The sequence below is a fragment of the Trichoplusia ni genome, chromosome 13, assembly GCF_003590095.1.
Source record: "Trichoplusia ni isolate ovarian cell line Hi5 chromosome 13, tn1, whole genome shotgun sequence".
Taxonomy (NCBI): Eukaryota; Metazoa; Arthropoda; class Insecta; order Lepidoptera; family Noctuidae; genus Trichoplusia; species Trichoplusia ni.
This window is the reverse complement of record NC_039490.1, coordinates 10,777,939-10,800,912: the sequence shown is the minus strand read 5'-3', so window position 1 is coordinate 10,800,912 and position 22,974 is coordinate 10,777,939. Positions and strand designations below refer to the sequence as shown.

At 34.2% G+C, this 22,974-nt stretch overlaps 3 protein-coding genes across 4 annotated transcripts in view; all 3 read right to left on the bottom strand.

Moving 5' to 3' along the window:
- Window positions 1-662: 662 nt before the first annotated feature.
- Window positions 663-4,012, bottom strand: LOC113499868 (zinc finger BED domain-containing protein 4-like). Its single transcript, XM_026880445.1, has 3 exons — window positions 3,404-4,012; window positions 3,057-3,320; window positions 663-2,464 (listed from the first exon to the last, which is right to left on the bottom strand). The coding sequence occupies exons 2-3, from the start codon at window positions 3,274-3,276 to the stop codon at window positions 990-992; spliced, it is 1,695 nt and encodes a 564-aa protein (XP_026736246.1). The 5' UTR covers window positions 3,277-3,320; window positions 3,404-4,012; the 3' UTR covers window positions 663-989.
- A 4,647-nt stretch (window positions 4,013-8,659) lies between these two features.
- LOC113500049 (cytochrome b5 type B-like) lies at window positions 8,660-20,679 on the bottom strand. Of its 2 annotated transcripts, none has more exons than XM_026880709.1 (4): window positions 20,544-20,679; window positions 13,870-13,994; window positions 12,813-12,941; window positions 8,660-9,426 (listed from the first exon to the last, which is right to left on the bottom strand). In XM_026880709.1, the coding sequence occupies exons 1-4, from the start codon at window positions 20,662-20,664 to the stop codon at window positions 9,301-9,303; spliced, it is 501 nt and encodes a 166-aa protein (XP_026736510.1). In that variant the 5' UTR covers window positions 20,665-20,679; the 3' UTR covers window positions 8,660-9,300. The 2 variants fall into 2 exon arrangements, with proteins under 2 accessions (XP_026736510.1, XP_026736511.1); XM_026880710.1 differs by lacking the exon at window positions 20,544-20,679 and adding an exon at window positions 15,838-15,915.
- A 1,285-nt stretch (window positions 20,680-21,964) lies between these two features.
- LOC113500034 (fatty acid desaturase 1-like) overlaps window positions 21,965-22,974 on the bottom strand; it is a 30,479-nt gene continuing 29,469 nt past the window's right edge. The window contains exon 5 of the mRNA XM_026880681.1: window positions 21,965-22,395. Within this exon, the coding sequence (XP_026736482.1) occupies window positions 22,384-22,395 (12 nt within the window). The 3' untranslated portion in view covers window positions 21,965-22,383. The remainder of the gene's footprint in view (window positions 22,396-22,974) is intronic.

Here is a 22,974-nt window from a genome sequence, read left to right as displayed (position 1 = left end):
AAAGGATAATTACGTTCTTTCTGGGCTATCCTTTTCGCTTTATTGTAAAAAATAAACAATATTTCCTTAAGATACATTAGTCTTTGATGTTCCTAATCTATTTGTTCGCATAAATCCACAAGTGCAAACATTATACCGAATTATGCGGCGTCACGAAGCACTGTTACACAGAAAATGCATTTAAACACTGGTTCTGGTTAAAACAATTCTGGTTTCTTATAATTCTCGAGTATGCTAATATTTTTACGATGTATGTATGTTTCTCATTTAATTTGGAAGGTACGATTAAATTTTATTATTAACTATTTTACGATAAAGTTTTTTCTTATAACAGACAGGTTACAATTTTATGCAGGGCTATTACAAGACTTTATATATATCTATCGAAATTTAACAGTCGACCTTTTCCATCAAAATATTGAGAAGTTTCTCGAAGGGTCTTAAATCGTTTCTTTTTAAGTTCAGACAACAAACGACTGTTAAACATGGTTAGTGTACCTACATAGCAGGGATGTTGCAGATGCCGATATTTTCACATCCGCGGATACGGATGCGGATGCGGAGTTTAGCAGGCTCACATCCGCGGATGCAGATGCGGATGCGGATGTATAAGATATTATGTAAATTAAGTCTATCCATGAAGAATTAAAACAATGACAACGTAATTATTAACATTTTTATTGTAATCAAACATAATTAAGTACTTATTTTTATGTTAAAAATATAAGTCATGTATAATGTAACTGAACACCTTCTGTTTTTTATATCAATAGTTGAATTTAAAAATAGGAGCATTATACTTGATGAAGAGTAGTATTGCCGCCTTTTCTGGTTCTAGTCTGTTACGCAGAGGTTCGTAAATTAATCCCGCGCTACTAAACAGTTGTTCGCTAGGAACACTGCCCGGTGGAGCAGATAAAAATCTTCGTACTATCGGCGATAATACCTTGAATTCCCCTCGATGTACACTCCACCAGTTTAAAGGATTTTCACTCACATTTATTCTTTTTTAGTACGGTAAGCAAGTAACTCTTTTTTAATACAGCTTCAACGCTACTATTTTCTGGCTCATCTTGACTTTCGTCTTCACTCGACGAATCTAACATCATAGCCAGGTCGTTTTTTAAGCATGGCTTTTTGTTGAAACCTGAAGTCCCTGGTCCTAGTTGTTCTGTTTCATTTTCCATGCAATCAGTTATTTTAGCCCTTTTGGCATTGGTATTAACTGATTCAAAATTGTCATTCTCAATATTTATCATTTTTATAATGTCATCTTTAATCTTTTCTTCAGTCACCGGTGTGAAAAATTTGTGCTTATAGCGAGGATCTAAGTAGGTAGCGATGGTATATAAATTGTTTTCTCCCAAGCTAGAAAACTTTGTAGAAAGTTCGTTTTTCAAAGTCGTTACAGCCTGACGAATCGGATCAAACTCTTGCGATCTTGTTAAATAGTCATCAACTTTTTTTTCAAGCATTTGTATTATCGGTATCACAGATGAAATAAGAGCAGAAGAGCTGCTCAGTTCCCGTGTTGCTTCCTCAAAAGGTCCCAGTAATTGAATGAAACTTTCAATCATTTTCCATTCTTCTGGTAGAACAGGGTCAATTTCATTATCATTCATGTAAAGGCTCAGAGCATCCTTTATCTTTGAAAAACGCTCGAACATGTAGAATGTACTGTTCCATCGTGTTACACAATCTTGAAACACTTTCAGGTGCGGTTGATTCAGTCTGTCCTGAATTGATTGCAGTTGTTTCTGGGCAATGGTAGAGTGATTGAAATGGGTCGAAATTCTCTTACACTTTTGTTTTAGTATTTTTATGTTTTCTTGAGAACCTAAACAACTACGGATAGCCAGTTGTATCTTGTGAACAGTACAGTCTATATCATTTAATGCTGCTAATCGCGCGGCTCGTTTCATATTAGACCCTTCATCTCTGATTAGGCAATGCAGTTGTTGTTTTTTAATGTTCCATTCAGAAAGCATGTTACTGAATTTTTCAGCAACTAAGTCACCAGTGTGACGGCCGTCAAATGTCTCACATTTCAATATTATCGATGATCTATCAAAGTTTTCTGCAATTCCATGGCAAGTCAGGCTAAGCAAAGAAGCGTTTGAGCTAGGATCCGACCAAATGTCAGACGTAAACGACATGTTATCAAAATTTTCGATTAATCCTTTAACTTTTTGAGCCACTTTGCTATATAATTCCTTGCATACAAAATCTGTAAAAAAATTGCGTCCCCTAAAGTTATATCTTGGTGCTAATTCTTGCATCAGTCTACGAAAACCTAGCCCTTCAACAAAATTAAACGGTAAATTTTGAAGTGCAATCATTTCTCCAATGAGTTTATCAATTTTTTTAGAATTCAAGTTATTGACGTCCCACTTCTTTTCTTTTAGAACCACTTCCTCTAATGAAAGTTGTTTCTTTGATTCTTGCAGAGGAGTGGTAACTTTATCTGAAAAATACACAAATAAATAAAAATTTTCGTTGTAAAAAACTATTTACTTAAAAGTAATTAAAAAGTGAGGACATTTTAAAACACCAGAAAACCTTTCTATATATTTTTGTAAATAACTTTCAAAATCAAATGTCCAACTTATATTGCAAAAAATAAAAATAAAAGGAGTTTATTCCTTATAAATATTTATAAGAAGGAAGGATCCCTAATGTTTTCTGGCATTAACATTAAATATAGCGTGAAGCTAAACTACACTAAAAAGAAAAGGTACACTTTTTGATAGTGATAAAATTTTTGCAATCAGCCGAATAGTTTTTGAGTTAAGTAATTCACTATTCATATTTTAATATCATATTAAAAATATACATTTATGTACAGGTTGTTTTATTTTGAAACAATAAAGAAGTAGATAAATGAATTACATATATTAGTCTTTTTACAACTGACGTTTTATATGACAGCAAATAACTATAATATTGAGTGGAAACTTTGCCAATAAACCACAACTAAAACTATTCTTTTATTAAACTAACCAAACAATGCCTCAAGTAAATATTAATTAATTAAAACTATTAATTATGAAACTTACTTGCGTCAGATTTCATCTGTTGTAATTTTTTTTCTTTACTAATGTTCTCAAATGTAGAAAATTCTTCTGAGTGCATCGACTTAAGATGGTTTTTTAAAGACGACGTGGTGCGGCCCTTGCGAGAGTAGCTTTTTTTGCATATTTTACAATTAGCTTTATCCTGGTCTTCTTTATTTGGTTCAAAATAATCCCATACATTACTTTTGATCGGTGGTGACATTGTTGACTAAATAGTTAGATAAACTATCAATAACGGGAATCACACTGGAAAAATAACGAATTTCGTCATAAAACGATATTTTTTCCTACAATAAAACGTATTACCGGCGTAATATAATAGAAGTTACCCTGTGATCTTATGAATATTAGTCTTAAATAATATAAAGTTTTCTTGTAAACTCTTCTTATTTACACACTGTATCACAATAACATTAAAAATACCTATTTATCTTTATGATACGATAAGTAGTTCACTTTCACTTCACAACGCAAACAAACACGTATTTATTCACTTGCACTTGCAAGGAACAAACAAATGATGCACTAGCGAAAACAAACAAACGTGTCGAATCTTGTCACTAATTTCTTCGCTCCCATTGGTTATTGTCACGTGCGACCGGCACGCGTCAATCACCGGCCCCGCCCAGTTTCTTTCTTGTCGCTACTTGTATAATATTCGCATCCGCATGAACATTCGCATTGATTAATGCGGATGCGGAAGCAGATGCAGATGTCCAAAACAATGCGGATGTTCCGCATTTGCGGATGCAGATGCGAATGTTCGCAACATCCCTGCTACATAGGTACATTGAAGAAATTGTAAAACCACGTCTTAATAAAGGAACCGGTTTGTATCACCCTATTCTTGACGTTCGGTGCTCTAGGCAGACGTCTACAAGACCCACGACCCCTCTGCATTCGGTGCGTTAAAGTTCTTATGACAGCTGCATCTGCTTATTGACCTATTGTTACATCTCGAATAAATACTAAAAACCGGTACAAAATTATAAATCTCCTATAGATAGTTTAAATCTAGATGATTATGGCAAACCGAGTGAACGATACTACTTATTTTTCGTTATAGTCTAGAAAGATTGGGTATAAGTAGAAAATACCTTACCAAATGTTTCATACATAAAGTACTTATATACCGAAAAGGACTTACCTTTCAAACACAAATGCAATTCTAAAATAACATCCCACCTTGTTTCTGGCATCAACAGTACGAAGTTAAAAGTATTGAGTGTAGGTGTTCCGAGGTCTCCACTTACCGACGATGCCCGGCACACATTAGTAAGTGTCGCCACTGTCAGAATCTCGCTGACACTCACGACACTGCAACTTAGTTCGCAGCTCTCTAACTTAAAACTATCAAGTGCCTAGAAAGTTTCCGAGAAGTTGTTCGTTTAAAAATGTACCGCTCAAGTTAGATACGTTTGATTTGTATTGTGATCTAAGATCTTTGCACGGAACAAGTTTTATTTATTTCTTATTAAATATCTAGTTTTGTTTTAAGAAGTTTTTTGCCGTTATAAATCTAGAAATATGCAAGTTAGCAAAATGAAGATGTGAAGGTGCCTATTTTGGTTTCCTATCGGTGATTTTAAAACCTATTTTATTAAATAGTTTTCAAAGTTTGTGCTATATCACAAAAAATGAGTTTAATCTATGTTATGTTACCACACCAAATCCATAGAGCGCTAAGCGACGTGGCGTAGGACAAGCGTTTGTGTGATACACGAATGCCTATCCTGAGTCTGCGTTGAGTGTATCACACAAACGCTTGCCTAAGTTGCATGTCATTTGAATGTTAGTGAAACCTCTCATCCTAAGGATTAAATTACTTAGTGCGGGAGAGGTTAAAAGAGAAAAAGAATTACTGCGGATCTTCCTAAAAGTTGCAATGACGTAAATGTCTGTACGACATTGTATCAAAGGACTTTTAAATTTCAAGATCAGACATAACACATTTTGTGTTACGTCTCCGTCATAAGAGTGAGCATCTCAGCTATCTATTGAGTTACCACTGAGTCTGGGACACAATAGCCGGGCCGAGCGCTGCCAGCTGGGGTGTCCACAGTGCATTAGACACGACACTGTTTGAGACTGTTATATTGGATTTCTAGCCAAACTGCGTTAGTCCTAGACTGTATTTCTCGTTCGCGGAATGCGGGAGTAGCATCATGAGTCGGAAAGTATCTTTGACACAATAATTCTTGTGTTTTGAGGTTAAGTAGTACGAGTAAGTAAGTATGTGAATGGTTCCGCTGTTATATGTTCCTCAAGAATAAATATTTTTATATTTTGGTGGTAATTGAAGTCTACTGATTTTGACAAATTTGATGTTCTCATATATGAGGAGACGACAATATCTTCAATACATTTTGTTAGCATTAAAATTGCAAGTTATAGGTGTTGGAGGGGTTAACACAAAGTTATTTACAAGTCATAGTATAGGACTAAATTGGTTTTCTCTTTATTAAGGTTTGCCAATAAAGTAACTGGGCGACGGACTCGGGAAACTCGACGGACAGGGATTCTGAAAAACGAATCTCACATTTATGATATGTAACATTTGTTGTTAACGTTAAAGCGATATCATCTGTGGGAATGAAGCTGAAGCTCATATTCTAACTCATGAGATAAGTGACCGAAAGACTAACAACTATGCCTCAGTAATAGGGTATGGTTTTCACTTATGCGTACGGAACACTGAAAAGAAATGTGTTATTCAAAAGTTTGACTTTTCTCTTTAACTCAATACAGTAGCAGTTCAGTAGAATCACAAAATATCTCAGGTGAAAAATCTTCAACAATACTGCGATTTTTAAAACATTTAAAACAAACAAGTGATTCGTGTAAAACAGAGATCTACATACACCAGTACAGTGAGCGGCGGCGTGTGCCCGGTCAGTGTGAACGTACGGACGGCGAGTTTCCACCTGTGCAAGCATGAACGAATTGCTCAGCTAGACCTGCAGCGTGGCGCCTTCGAGCAGACGATACACAAAAACACTGACGTCAGCAACTTGAGCCAATAGATATTTTGATAATACTTGCTTGAATGTATGAAAACGACAAATCCAAGTCACGTGACTCAACGAAGTGAAATGTCATTTTCATACACGAATAAGAGCCGATTTTTCAGTCATCACTTAACTTCTATCTGAGGAATAAATATAGACATGTTGACCGTTTGACATATTTTCTATACAAAACCTGTCAAACCGTCAAACATATTCGTCAAATAAAAGTCTCGTTATACGGATAGGCTTCAGGGGCAGATGTCGCGTGATCAGGGTGGAACGACTGTGGAATGTTTTGCAGGAGTTGAGGCCAGAAGTCTTTGGGAGATGTGATAAGTGCAGACTGCAGGTATCAGTCTAGCATTGAGTAGGTAATTAGTAGTAGTGGGTACGTCGTGTTGTCGATATATCATTTTCAGTTGAGGAAGCGTTTCTTCACTATCATGGCGTCTCGCTTCCACAACGAACCCTTCGTTGAAAGAAAGGGGAGTTTAATAATGTTAAACTAATTAGTAAAAAAATATCTAGACAAGAAAACTTTCCTACAATGAAGATAAGTTATATCTCAATCTTAGATTTAATTTTCGAACGACTTTTACAGGATAATTATTTTATTTTCGCTTTTTCTAAAGTCTAACTGTAGAGTTTGACTGGTTCTCTACTAGTATTTCTTGACTAATCATTACATAGTGCGAAGGAAAGTATCCAAATGAACGAGGAAACCAAGACGTAATGAGTTGACGTCGTTAGAGCCGATGGGGGCGGGTGACTAATGCTGTACCCTCTTTGTATTCGAAACATTGGTTTCCTAAAAGTTCTCGCCTTTATTTTAGCAGAAATAAAAATGTACAAAAACATTCACTTTCATAATGAACCGGGATACACAGCGTATCTAGCCTGTTCCCCCTTGCAAAGCTTAGAGGTAGGTTCCAACAGGTATTAACCAATCTTCATTGATTGTTTCAGTGCCTGTATTTATCGATTCGTAAACAATTTAATAGTGTTAAAAAAATAAATCTTCAGTCACAATCGCACTCGATCGGTAAGTACTTTTAATAAAGATATCCCTTTAGTACTTTGAATTAATTAATACAAACCTATGTCTTTCAGAAGAGGCTGTAATATCTCTGCCATCGCTGAATCCAGCAAAATTTACCCGCTAAATTACAAGGCCCCTAGTAACATTTATTTGTACAAGAACCAGATTTCTGGCTAGACTCAATATTAATGGATGTAGACGGTCTAGCCTTCTAGGAAAGAAATCTCGTTGGTCAGACACATCGGGGCTCCCGTGGGTCGCGTTAGTCTAGATGTCGCCAATATTAATTACCAGATCGTGAATAGGTTATATAAATAGTTTTTGTAGAGTTTAGCACTAAATGAGACATTGAACGCAAAAGTAGCTGAGGGGACAAGTTTTGAAGTCAATAAAAAATTGTGAGAAGTCGAGTCTTACTAAAGTATTGAGAAAATATGGAAATAAAGTCTTTAAATTAAGTTCCAATGTCCCTTTACGAGAGATAAATTTGGCAAGGCTCTAAACAATACGCACAAAAAATAACAAAATGTAAAATATTTACCTTTACCAAAAACAAGACAATTTGTACGAATGACGAGTCGTGTTCATCACGACAATACTTATCAATGCTCGAATCACTCGGTACAGGCCTTGCGGTACACTCAGCTTCAGAAGCCCAGAACAAACATGAAATTATTTAAAATCAATTATGCAATTAAATTTAAAAATAAGCTGTTGTTCTGTTTGGTAGCAAAACAGGCTTCAAATTTAGTTTTAGATATTATTTTTTTGCTCTTTCCCGCACTAAGGAATTTTAATCCTTGTGTCGCGGGGGGTTTCACAAACATACAAATCACATGCACAATGAAACCCATTTAAAAGCATACTAAACGCAATTTTTTTGGCTTGGGTTGTGTTGACCGATTTTTGTTTGTGAATGTACTTCGCGGTATGGTGCGGGAAGTCTGACAGATTTAAAGCCTAATTGTATGTGAACCTTATTATGTTTTATTGCTGAATATTTAGGAATGTAGGTGACGTTGTTTGTCTATTGATTGTTGCTTTATATTTGAGTACAACGTGAGAGCAAATTTAGAGGAATTTTGTTTTTGTTTAACTGATCTTTTATGTAGCTATTTGGTTGGTTCACTACACTATGAGAGCTTAAATTATCGCAAGTTGAAGTTTTAATAATTGTAAACGCTAAAAAACGGTTAGTTGTATTATTTTTCATGAAATTGTTACCTAATCTATACTAATATATAAAGCTGAAGAGTTTGTTTGTTTGTTTGTTTGTTTGTTTGAACGCGCTAATCTCAGGATCTACTGGTTCGAATTGAAAAATTCTTTTTGTGTTGAATAGACCTTTTATCAAGGAAGGCTATAGGCTATATAACATCACGCTGCGACTAATAGGAGCGAAGATACAATCGATCACGTGGACGAAGTCGCGGGCAACAGCTAGTAATAAATATGAGTGGAGTGATTTAAAAAAATGAAATTTCAAAATACATTTTTTATTTTGATTCGTAAAAACTTACATGTACAATAAATAAAGGTTTTCTTAATCCTAGTTTAATATATAAAGCACTATTCTGAAGTGATGTTCATGTTTATCTCGAACTGGCTCTATAAAGTTATATTTTTAAACGATTTGATTATTTTGTGTTTTCGTTCATTATCACCCAATTAATCTCGTTAACTTTATATAACTTAAGTCCTCTTTAAGAAACTTGGCATTTCATTTCATCTTAATCGATCAATATCCACACGCAATCTGCTTGCATAAGGTTTGAATTAAACCTTGTCATAAATTATAGAGCTAGTTGACAAAACTTTTTTATCGAGACGCTTCGACTTTTGTGCCAGTTTCAATCACAGATGTTTGTTCATTTTTATACTCTTTTCATTTCAATAATCTTTTCTATGTATAAAATTTATTTTTTCTTTCAAAATATGGCTTAACGCATAAACTCAGCCATCAAATAATTTAAAATTACTGTTAAATCCCTCTTTGTTACTTAAACCTAAAATATCGTGACAGGAGACCGGCAGCCATCTTTAAAAGTAAAACTATTGCTGATGTGGAAGCGAGACGGAATACTCCACATTACGTAGCGCCATCTCACTTCTACGAATACATAGTGTTACTTGACTAGGTGGCTGATGTGTAAGAGTATTATGGTTGAGTGGTGAGAGGTCAGCCGATGAGGCCGCACGTGATCAGGTTCATGCAACTCCTGCTCGTGTTCTGCTTCTCAGGCTGTACGGCTACCACCTTCTGCTTCTTGATCTTCTTGCCGTTTGCATCGTACTTCTTTTCCTCCTGTAAAAAAAAACGATTGTTTTAGTTTGTTAGCTGGTAGTTGTGGAAGAAATTCTGCTTTTCGTGGCTGAAAGCTTTTACATCTGCAACCCTCTTACTTTGCGCAACGGTTGTATGTGTCTTGGTCACATTTTATCTACAAAAATATCAAAGAAACATAACATCCAGATAAAAAATACTATCCTGGTTATAAACTATCTGCGTACCAAGTTTCGGCTTAATCCAATCAGTGATATTTGCATGAAACAGGAACAAACATCTATACATACAAACTTTTGCGTTTATGATATTTGTAGTACGAGCGAATTACGAGTATATTCATTTGGACATCCTAATATTTGTAAGATTTATCTACATGTTCACCAGACGAAGTTCTCAGTTTATCAAGTCCTTTAAATAGACTCCTTTTAATTGTTATTAGTAACAAAGTGTTGAAATACGAGAGCTGTCTGCAACAGAACTGATCGTCAAGATACGTGAGTGAGCTATCCGAAGCGACTAATCAAAGTGAAACAACGACGTCTTATCGTTCGTTCATTGTTCCATTCACTCGCGAACGAACGATATTTGTCAATAGCTCTGCTGTTGCATTGTTACTGTATTGTGTAGAAAGCTAACAGCTTTAGACAATCACTGAACTTAATTACAAAATTAATAAATGTAAGTAATTTCTTAAGAAAAAATATAGTATTTTTTATTATGCTCCTTTTTTGTTATACACAGTCTGTTGGTTTATTATTTTAATAGGCATAATTGTCATCAAATTAACTTTATAGGATTTTTCATCAGATATTTAAAGTATAAAAGTCCAGTGAATTAATAAACAAACAGCGTGTGTTATAATCCTTATAAGTAGGAAAAAGATTAGAAGAATTTATAAGAATGATATTTTTATTATATTCTTCTCTTTAATAATAAGAGTGTACACGTGTCGTCCAAGCTTGTGTAAGAAACACGTGAAGACTCCTTAGTAAAAACGTTAAGAAACTCTGCGCTACTTGATCTAATAAAAACTAACGTTATGACATAACCACTGCACTGCTATACTAAGTAGTGTTGCTTGGTTAACACTCACTCTCACGCCGAGTAAGTGTAAGTAAATACTTATGTACTCTTTAATGCAGGGGAGCTCGACATTTGGTGCACAATGGATATGCTTAGTATATGCTTTCCAAATTCATTTGTAATAGTCAAAATATAAATCAATTCAGTTCTTATTTGTAATGTTGATTAAGTTTTTATTATAACGGTATATTAATGAAAATACTAATTACAAAAGGCAACTGTTTATAGTTTCTAATGGATGTGTTACGCGCATCTGACATTATTGTTAAATAATAAATAGCAAGTTCCATATGATTGATTTGTAATATGAAGGCAAAACAATAAATAATATAAAACTGCACATTCTTAAAGGAGATTAGTTACATTTTGTACCGAAAATATCAGCATGTTTTGCGTTCCATTACCGGTTGTAATTTTTGATAGGTAAAACTATCAGTAATACACGAAATTGATTATTTTATCGTGATTATACTATTGATAACGTTTATCTAAATCGCCAATTGATGCAAGCGGCTTCGCACGTACAGAATACGTCACCACGTTTAAAAGTTAAGATTATCTGAACAAGAACATTATAGTTATGGTCCGAAGACTTGTCTATGGGCAGAAAATTATTTAAAAAAAGTTTTTAGATACCGCCATGTCTAATGCTGTGTTTGTTACTTTCAGGTGTAAAGTAGAATATCTACATTCGTTTCAAGAATTATCTTATTAATGAATAAGATAAATTGTAGAATGTTTATTACGACTTTCAAATTTTTAACTTAATTTTGATAAATAATTACACTGCGATTTTTGTATCCACGTATTTTGCCTAACATTCCAACATTGGGCTATGTGAAATACATAATTGTATATATGTCAAAACTATTCTTTAAAATTTGTAGACTCCTGAGACACTACACAAGTACACTTTAATTATCGCGTTAATAATGTAGCCCCGTAACATAAGTCCAGCTTGCAGGCTGCAGTAAAAGCCATGTGTGCCGATACAAGAGAGTTCGTATCAAAGAAATCTATTAACTTACTGCCTTAAGAAACCTATTACAGGAAACATATTACAGAAAGTACTGCCACTGTAATTGAAAGACCTTATTTTTTATTTTATTTTAAAATTGTTGATAGGGTTTAGTAATAGTTATTTTCATTAGATTTTGGTCAATTTTGATTACAGATAAATATTACTTTCGTATTTTTGTTTTCGTTATTCGTTTATGAGCTGAATGGGTATAAATGAATTAAGTTTATCGAGCCCATTTTGTTTATAAAACTACTAGCTGTTGCCCGCGACTTCGTCCGCGTAGTTAGAAGATATAAGTTATAATTTATACCTGCCTTCTATCTATCTACTTTCTATCTATCTATCTTCTAGGATTCAGTCAACGTTTGCAATGTAAGCGCAAAAAATGTGTTTTTTTACGACCTCACATTAGAAACCTCAAAAATTGTAGCCTATGTGTTATTCCGATGTATAAGCTATATTGTGGAAAAGTTTCATTCAAATCCATTTAGTAATTTTTACGTGAAAGAGTAACAAACATCCATACATCCATACTTACAAACTTTCGCCTTTATAATAGTAGTAGGATTTGACATCCTTTCTTAGGGGAAAAAAAATGAACTTCTTCTTTTATAATATGTTTAAAATATTATTTTTACTGAATTTTACTTTCACATAAGCCCGTTACATGTGAAATATTATCTATAAAGGTCACGGAAAGCGTCATACGAAATTGTTTTATAATCTATTTTCAGGAAAACTATCGCAAAACGTTAGCAGTAATGCCTTTAAACATTTCTTTGAAAGCTATCGATTTTAAATAGTGTCTTGACTGTGAAATGCAAACCACGGTCTGCTTTTTGTAAAGGTTTACCTCAGATTATGAAAAGTTTACTAATATGTTTCAACAGATATGGTTGGCAACCAATCACAGCGCTAGTGCACTATTTTACTCACAGTTCTCATGTTAATTGATCTTTTAAATAGCTATTTTTTCAGAGGATTAATGAACTGATCTACTTCGTTACTATCGTTTACTGTATAGGTATCCTGTTTTCAGTAAAACGTTTTTCACTTTATATTTTTTTTTACTTAATGTTTCCTTGCTATAATTTAAAGTCGTCAACAATTAGCTACCAGAAGTTTTGTGCGAGCGAGACGGCGCTACGAGTAGTTCGTCTTTTCGTCTTGTAAATCATCATCATCTCGTTTCATCTCGTCTTTTCTCTATAACTACAATCTTGCCTTGAGAGTTCCTGCTACAAGCAATTTGTATTTTATACTACCGCAGACATTATGGCACATGTATTATAAAGCTTACATCAACGATGACTCCGATCTTGTAAGGCTCCAGCTGTTTGTAGGCGTCGCTGGAGTGCCCCGCGTCGTCGAAGGCGGACGTGGCGTCGATACCCGCGCCCTCCATCAGGGTGTCGTAGCCGCCGGGGTGCTGGAAACCATATCACGAGCATTTAGTATATTTATATGTAGTATCTTTTCAGATTCACACTCGGCCCCCCCACTTAACAATATGAAGGATAAGTATAGAGTGAACTGTTTTGCATGCTCAGTGTGACCGTCATAGTATTAACGGCTTACAGCAAACATCCTCGTTAATAAAAATGGTGATTAAATTGAAAGAGCATGATTAATTAATGTATGTAAGTAATGAATGATTTGATTTCGTTAAACATGAACATAATAGGATTAAGGAAAAAAAATCTCTTAATTTAATTGCAATCAAAAACTTAAGATTATACAGTAATTAACTACGAACGTCAGAAATCTTTGTAATAACGTGATATTTTATCAAGCTGTTGTGACGAAGCAATATTTCTTAAATTTAATAGCTTTATCTTAATTATTTTCACTAAGAAACATACCTACATGTTAAATATTTTTATCTTACTGACAGATTAAATATTATTTTCTTTTCAGACGATTAATATGCTCTAACACTTCTATTCAGCTTGTTAAGTTAGATAGCATATAGTCCTGTTACCCGTGTTAACCTTCCGTAAACCACGTGGGTAAAAGTTGCTGCACTATGTGGGGTTTCGTACACCCCAACGTCATTCTTTCTATATGTAGAGAATATATTTTGAAAGCGAGACGGCGGTATACACAGGGCATAGCCCGATCTCGCTTCCACACTAGCTTAAGAGCTCAAAGTACTGCTGACCAGATGATCATTGCTGATACAGTTGATGTTATTAAACGATGTAACGGTTTACTCGCGCGTATTTATCGGGGGTGCCCGACTAGTTTTGGACCCAACCGGAGTCCTTAGTCATGAGCTGGCGCGGCGGGCGAGCGAGTCGAGACCAACCATCATTTAATAATGAATAATTCTCACGACATTTGATGTTGATACTCACTTCATCTTTGTATGAGGTGAAGTCGTAGACGACGTCCTTGTACACCATCCAGATGGGCTGGCCCTTGGTGCCGTTGCGGATGGCCACGTCCGCGTATGTGTAGCGCTTCAACTCAGCCATTGTGTCTGAACATATGCAAAAAATCAGATATAAGACCTTCTATTTCGTTCACAAGGACAAAGTTCAAGTTAAAATCTAAAGTCATTTACTCAAATTAGGCTCTTAAGTAGCACTTTTTAAAGGTCAGATTACAATGGACAGTACCCAGTTTCGCTCACCCTTTAAATTGTTAGGTTAGATAGCAGTAGGTAGTTTAATATTTTTCTGTTAACCATAACTTATTAACGTGATTATGATAACTATGATTATTTAGAATCAATGATAATCTATCTAGCTAGGAAGTGATAACATAAAAATAAGAAAAACTGCTTACACCAATAAGGATAAATGCAATAAATATAAAACGCTTATAAAACACTGATAAAATATTTTCAGTAAAACTTAGCACTCAACTATACATACCAGAGAGCTTATCACACAATCATCTGTCCTGGGTGGGAATCGAACCCACGAACTCGAGTATAGCAGTCAGGGCCTCTGACCACTAGACCACCAGGCCAGTCAATATAACTTTAAAGGCTCTGGACCCTCTGAAACACATCTGTTATCAGACTAAGTCCTGCAAACGGTAATCACGGCCTATTACCATTATAATCAATCACTATTATCTGAATAAATTAATCAAAGTCTAAAATGTAATCTTGTTGAATAATTATTGCAGAAATTAACTCTTTAGATAAAGATAATAAGCAGAGACGTCAATACCAATGAAAGGAGTTTGTTATAAGATGAAGTACAGTCGCTAACAAAAATATGTATACGAGATCAATACTGTTATTGAAGTTATACGCTGTGCGTCGTGTTTTTCACAACTCTAATAATATTGCTATAATACGAGATGAAGATACATAAAATTTACTAATCACTAAGATTATCTTTGGTACATAGTTGTTTAAAATTAAATATAATGCAACACTCAAAACATTTACACAATAAATACTGATTTATCTTTAGTTATTAATCCGTAGTTGAAGTAACGATGACGTCATACAGTTTTTTTATTTAAGTTTATGATATCAATCACATTTTATAACAGCTTTGCAATCTTTTTTGTAAGAAATCAACTTTATTTTTTCGATTGTGAAGATTTTGCCCGTGACTGTCCATTTCATTTTGTTAAGAAAAGGCGTTTTGCAATAGTAGCGTTCTATATATTTTGTTGAAAGCTTTATTTAGATACGCTATCGATAATTAAGATTATTGTTATAATCACGTGAGTTAGTGCATATTCATTGATAGTAATCATTAAATGGAAATCAGCATTTGTCGTTTTAAGATAAGAAGAAACACATTTTTTTAATAATTACATGTAATAGTACCTAATGTAACAGCATTTTTCATTAACACAAGCTCTTAAATATAGGAAGAAATAATGTATATGGAAATCAAAGAAAACTAAGCACCTAATGGCATCTTACGTACAGTTGTTTATATATTCATTTTTTTATCCAATGTCAATACAACCTATAAAATACACTATGAAGGCCAAGTGCAACAAAAACTTATTAATTTGAAAAAATAAATTAGTCCTATCGAGTAGGCTAACGGGCAGGCAGTGGGAAATGTTCTGTGACTCCCACATTGTATTGTCAAAATGTATTCACTCTGTAGTGGGTGGGCTTGTTACTTGCACTATTAATTGTATTGAACAATGTCACTCAGAGATACTACTTTGTAAATTAATTCTCAAAAAACATTAATTAACGACTATACTTGCAAGATTCAGCACATTTGTAAACAGGAATCGATTAATTTTGTCTTAATTGAGATCTCAAAACGTTATCTAAATACAAACTCGGGTTTTTCTCAACTTTTATCATAATTACAACGATATGTGGCTTATCTCACCTGGGAATCGAACGTGAGCACTCGCAACAGTCAACACACTACTGACACAATGTTATAATGAACCTATCTATATATATTGTATGAACCCTTATCTAATATTATTACATAGTACTTACGATATACTGGCTTAATTTGTTTGACTGATTAATATTTTGATAAGATTCGTGATTTTTAAAGAATTTTGCGTGATTATTATCTTTGATGAATAGGCAAATTACGATAAAACAATTTAAATATAATGGGAACACATATATGTATTCAAAAGGTTACAATAAAATGATCCTTAACCCCTTGTAATAAGAGTGTTTTGGAAGATCAAGTTTTATTTTTGCTGTGGGTTTGATTGTACAGGCAATAATACTTATTTATGTATTTCCAATTAACTGCCGGCTGTAGATGTCGATGTCGATAACTAAATGAGATTAGGGAATTATTATTATTGTTTAAGACGAGATGTGACGCCGTGCGCCTGCGCATAGCTCAGCTGTTACGTGGGCAAGCGGGAGCAAATTTGAACCTTATCCATACTAGTATTAAAGCTTCCTGTCTGTTATGTTTTGAACGCAAAAACGTTTGAAAAATTTAAAGAAAATTGTTGGTTGGAGAACTTGATCTCCAAAATCTCTCTAAAATGTATGATCTACGCGGATGCAGCCAATTATAGGCTCAATCTATTCAAGTATGATTTGTTTGGATAAAAAATGAACTTTCCTACAGGGGTTAGTTCATACATTTTACCTATGGTTATTTTTTTCTTTTTACCTTCTTGTAAATCAGTAAATCTCAATAATCAGCACACTGGTGAAATCGTTTAAAAACTTAAATTAATAAAAACACTCACAAAATCATCGAAATATTGTGCAACAACAATTTAAATACGATTCTTCTACATGAGTCAAACAATAAGATAATATTAATTCAGAAGTTCTAACAGAAAATATTGTTAATTATGTTAATTATATTGTTAATTGTGAACTCAAAACAACTTCGACTTACATCTTCTGTTCTTAGATGTAGAAACTGATTATAATATAATTATTTTCATGACGTTTCAGTTATTAATCTATAACTTGACTATTTTCAAACTCACGTCTAGCCATCTGTAATCTACCGATAAGTATAATGACGATATGAATTTAATCTTACGATTAATAATATGACACATGAATACGTGTTCGAACCGGTCTGTGATCGTTTATTTTGGACACTGTGAACCTAACAGATCAAAAGACTAGAAATATTTCTAAAAATAATGAGGAACTATACCTAGAACTCAGCTGCATTCGAAAATAACTGAATTTTGATTTGCTGGAAAATAATGTGTTAGGTTCACAGACATGTTGTTAACTTGGTTTGAGATCATGAGATTTAACTAAATTCCAATGCTAAAATCCAGATCAAATCGTTCGTTGTTTAGAAATTCTTACATTTACCGATTTGCTTTGGTTTTACTAGTTTATTATTATTTATTTGTAAAACCTAAGATTTAAAAATATTTTGGCTGAAAGATTTTTTTTTTTTATATTTATTTATTTAAACCACTTACAACTATTATAACAGGACAATACCTAATGCAATAGTGTAGTTACATAAAATATACAGTTATAAAATATACAGTTACATTAGTATTACTTAATACTAATAAACGATAGACCAATTAAGAGTTATTTAACACCTTTCATTATAATTAACTTATAATCTTAGTCGGTACAGGTCAAATAAGCGGCTTTTGTGAAATCATTCAGGCTACAGTTAAATATGTCTATCCGTTGTGACAAGGTATTAAGCGTCCGCAAAGCACGCGTCAGGGGAGCACGCTGCAAGAGGTTTGTGCGCGCGCGCGGCACCACCAACAGCGGCGGCTTCCTTCGCCGGTCGACGTATTCGTCTGGAACTGATAGCTGGAGTATCTCTAAAATTCTCGGGTTATTTATTTTGCCTCGAATTATCTTAAACAAATATGTGGCTACAGCCACATCACGTCTTACTTCAATCTTATAAAAACCTACCATGCCTAGTATAAATAGAGTTGGATATAATAAAGGAAAACCTGGATAAACGCCGTACATTTTTAAATAGATAAATCTTATAAATTTGTTCTGTATACGCTCAAGCATTAATTTATATTTAATCTCATGTGGTGACCATACAACGGCACTGAACTCCAAATGGCTTTTGACATGTGCTTCGTACAGTGTTCTCAGAGCTCTCAAGTTAGTAAATTGGTTAGCTAAACGTAATACCATGCCTAAATTCCGGTAAGCCTTTTTGCAAACTTTCACTATATGAACCCTAAAGTTCACGTCAGAAGTGAAGTGCACACCTAAGTCCCTAACTTCAGTAACTCGTTGTAATGGTTTACCGTCCATATGGTATTGATGATGACTGGGGTTACGCGCACGACTGAACGATAAAACTGAACATTTGGTAACGTTAAAATATAATTTATTTTGCAAACTCCACTCCTCGATTCTAGTTATATCCTGCTGAAGAATGTCATGATCCTCTCTCTGGATTAAGATGTAGTTATTATTGCGTATTTATTGCGATCACGCCGAGTCAGCTCATGATTAAGGACTCCGGTTGAGTCCGAAACTAGTCGGGCACTCCCGATAAATACGCGTGAGTACTTAAACCGTTACATCATATAATAATGAATCATTCTCACGATACTTACTATCAAAATATTCGGGCACAAACATACCCAACCACACAAAATCTTGCTAAGATGAAAGTGGGAGTTTCGTAGCGCAAACTTAATATATATCCTACGGATTACAGTATGATATCCTTACTCTTAAATATTAATAAATACAAAAATAGTTCGGTTATGGAAGCTGTTAAGATTTAGCGCTCATTTCACAACAAATACAAAATGCAATTTAAATGACTGATTAGCGGCTACTTACTATAATTACTGCCAAGTTTGCTGCTAGCATGCTTTTGATAGAAAGAGGGATATAAACTCGCTGTCAATACTATATTTGAAATTGAATAATTTTGCCTCTCTTCAGATTGAAATCAAAACATATAGCGCGCTGTGATAGTGTGGTATCTCTTTGGTCATCACGTAGCATATAAGTATATTATGATTACCAGTTTACAAGCTTAATTTAAAATTAGTTCTATAAAACAATTTTTTAACCAGACATATAAGGAAAAACTTGTAGCCAAATCCAAACTAGCAACATTATCTAAAGAAGATTCTGTTTCTATTCAAAATTGACACATATTTCCGCCGAAGACAATAGCTTATCAGTATAATCGCAATGTCAGGTTACTATCGAGACAGATACAAGAGAAAGTCCCTCCGGTATCTGTCAGCCACCTCCCTATCAGCTCTCGAACATTCCCACACTTGAGAGACTCAAGGCGAGTGTTACCTCATACTCTTATCTCGCCCGTGGCCACATGGACTGCATTCATTAATGTTAAATCAAAAGTACCTCATCACTGATAAGTTACACCATTGATAAGAATCAGCTGTAGTCTCAGTAATGAATTCTTTGATAGTCTATGAAAACTTTGATAGTACAATATGACAAAACTCAACGTAAACTTTCACATGAAATTGGCCTTTAATTAACTATGAGTAATTAACGTTTTGCTCTTCAAAATTAGTAAGTTCGAATTCATTTATTTAGAGTACTAAGTGTTTTTTTAACACAAAAAGCGTTTAATGTAATACCACGCATTTCAGCTACAAGCAGTAAGAAGATTGTCAAGAAAGGGATTATAAAGAGCAATGGCACATTCACAGTACGCTATTACTATTTATTCAGATGAAAACATCAAAATAACAAGAGAAAATAAATCTATACTAATATATAAAGCTGAAGAGTTTGTTTATTTGTTTGTTTTAACGCGCTAATCTCAGGTACAGGTCCTTATTGAAACAATATTTTTGTATTGAATAGACCATTCACCTAAGAAGGTTTTAGGCTATATACCATCACGCTGCGACTAATAGGAGCAGGTATAAATCACAACTTATATCTTTTAACCACGCGGACGAAGTCGCGGGCTAAAGCTAATTTATGATATATGTGTGCAGTTTCTAAAGTCTGAACTTTGTGTATATAGAAAAACCAATGTTCGTTTACATGTTGTGAAACATAAGTACATACATAGTCGATAGGGTTGTAAATTATAAGCCTATCATACTTGAATGCCTAAAGAGACTTTCTATACTTTCACCATCCCAAAACAAAACCGAATCAGATTGATTGATTAATTATCGAAGTAATTAACAAAAGGCGCCTTAACTTTATAAGTATAATTAATCTCTATAATATCGTGATATTTACTGCCTTTGCTCTCATTCATTTCAGGACGACGCACTAACACTGTGAATATTCTAGGTCCAGTGCAGTTCGCTTAAATTGTGTGATGATAATAATATCATGTCTCACTTTCTCTATTTTTAGAATATCTCAAGATACACTTATGTTGATATGAATATTTAAATTTTGATATTATATAATAAAACCAATTAATATAAGAAAATTAACAATAATTTTTTGGGTTTATTATAAACTAAAATGTCGGGATAAAATGTAGCCTTGACCTTCCATTACCCTCCCTTCAATTCATTTTTTTTATTAAGTATCAAAACCTTGTTTGCCCACGTAGGTTGAAAATATTTGGACCTCATAACTGAATGCACCTATTCAAGATTATGAAACATGTTAATTGAGCTTACTTACATATGTATCGTCCGTCGACGGGCAGCACTACCTGATAACTGTCGATAGCGACGATACCTCGGAGATAAGTATCGATATCGGCAGATAGTGCGGCGCCCTCCGCCAGTGACGTCACGCGCATCACACGGAAGCAACGAATATAGATATTATCTATTTAAAATCGTATTATCTACCATCTTTATATATAAATGTCATATTAATGTATACGTCACTGAAATCCTCAACAACGGATTGACCGATTTGAGTCATTTTTTGTTTGCGTTTCGGTTTCACCCTGCATGATGCAGGTATAGGTAGGAAATTTGCTCGGATCAGTAGGCCTGAAATTTCTGAAATGGGAAGTATTGCCTAGCCTCGGAATGGGTTTAAAGGCAACACCTATACATTGTCTGATAAAAAATCTACTGTCTTGCTTTTACATGTCATGAGATACAGTCCAACAGATGGCCGAACAGAGAGCGGTGCCTTTTATGGTTTTCTTACTCTCATACTCATTACTATTAATAGTATAAAACAGTATTAAAAGTAATCAGTTACATTATCCTTAACCTTTTTAAGTCTGCATCCGTATTGGTGTTATGCCTGATTCCCACGATCCGTGCCAACAGTACCGACACGCTCGGACACGCGTCATATTGACGGCCGCGCCCGCGCCTCCTGACGCGTGTAACTCGGTCCCTCTCTATCTGGCGTATGACAGTGTGTTGGTGCGTGGTGCTCCAGGATAGCTCTGGAGGATAAGGAGACGTCGCCACTCGTGTATTTGAGCTCAGACGAACCTAACAAAACTTGTTACGGCATTATTTTAAGACGAGAAAAATAATTGAAGATTTTACTAATAACATTCGTCAGTACTCGTTTGTTTTAATAGTTTTCATTCTAAAGTCTATTGAAAAGCTTTAAAGGTGAGAATGGAAGAGATAAACCCTTTTTAGACTTAAAAAAAAAAGAGTTTCTCAATTCTTCGGTTTTAATAATTTGGTTATTTCAGAGCTTCTGACTGAATGAACCGATTTGGTTGCATTTTTTATTCATATAACGTGAAATAGCTGTCATTTGGTCCCAACATCCCAAATCATTAAGTTTGGCTCAGTAGTTTTTATTTGAAGTCAGTTGTAAATTTTATTTGTTAATAATATATTATTTAATTAGCCATCCAGGGTCGTGAGCTCCGGGCATTACCCTCGCTGCTGTTATCAATACCTGCTGATTTGCACGTATTCGTGTATTATAGAGATAACACCGATACAGTTAATTCATTACATCACTCACGTACTTTGTGAATTAATTGAACTGTATAATTGATATACTGCATTCTAAATCTTTTTTATGAACCATTTTTCGAATAAGTCCTTATAATACTTATGTTAAAGCAAAAAGCCTGTTAACATTGGAGAATGGGTAAATTAATAAGACCAAACAACAGTAAGATTTAATTTTATTTATTTACTCCTGGCCAAAATTTACAAATACCAAACTCACAATATAATCAGACACGTCATATAGTAATATTATTATGGTTGTGGAAGCATGACAGCGCAATACACGGCAAAGAGCGCCATCTCTCTTACTATGCATCCGCAATGAGTTATGCTATAATTTTATAAAACTATTTACACACCACCACATGCTAAGGAACTCAATTTACATTTAAGTAAAGGCTCAATTCCAGAATACTTCATTTAATTTTTTACCAATCTCAAAACCTTACCAAAATTATCAACATTACATAACAATACATAAACACTTTCCCTGTATTAACAGAAATACAAGTCCTTTTAAAACACATAATCATTCATCCGTGATCATCGACAGTTTTCAGGTATTTTCAGCGACCGCATCAGTCCTGCACCTGCAACACAATATCACGGTATAATAATAAAAATGTACTGAACCGAACAATTAATGAAACGCCAATTAACGATATAAAAACACCATCATTTGATATATTCAGGCAAATAAATAAATGTGATTCAGTAAATTGTGAATCAAATAAAATGTTTGGATGAACGCGATGGACATTGTTGGGACGGACTTGGGAGAGAATAGGTGTTTCTATTGATGGTGTGTTGAGTTATGAGGGGAACTTTATATAATAGAGAATATTATCGGTCGGTAAATTGGAAACCATGTGTGAACTGTTACAAAACATCATAGAATGTAGTGGTCCCGAAGAATGATACATCAAATAATTTTTAAGCTAATTAAGAAAATTTAACATAAAAATTTTAGCGTTAAATCGTAAAAAGTATGTGCCAAATGTATGAGGCATGTAATTTAATTTAAAAAAAGGCGCATTAGACAAAAAGATCTAATCTAACAGACATCTGTAAACATCTGTATTTTTGTTACCAGCAACACTTTTTGGCTGGTATAAACCCAAATACATTTGAATAAGTAATAAAGTCTGTGCGGCTTTTTCATTTTATTA

Bases quoted from the DNA above. Each gene is read 5' to 3' on its own strand.
- LOC113499868 (XM_026880445.1), bottom strand. From the start codon at position 3,276: ATGTCACCACCGATCAAAAGTAATGTATGGGATTATTTTGAACCAAAT. The intron at 2,465-3,056 runs GTAAGTTTCATA...TGTATTTTTCAG, and splicing joins ACAGATGAAATCTGACGCAA to ATAAAGTTACCACTCCTCTG.
- LOC113500049 (XM_026880709.1), bottom strand. From the start codon at position 20,664: ATGCGCGTGACGTCACTGGCGGAGGGCGCCGCACTATCTGCCGATATC. The intron at 12,942-13,869 runs GTGAGTATCAAC...TATGGTTTCCAG, and splicing joins TCACCTCATACAAAGATGAA to CACCCCGGCGGCTACGACAC. The intron at 9,427-12,812 runs GTAAGCTTTATA...TTTTTTTTACAG, and splicing joins AGATCGGAGTCATCGTTGAT to GAGGAAAAGAAGTACGATGC.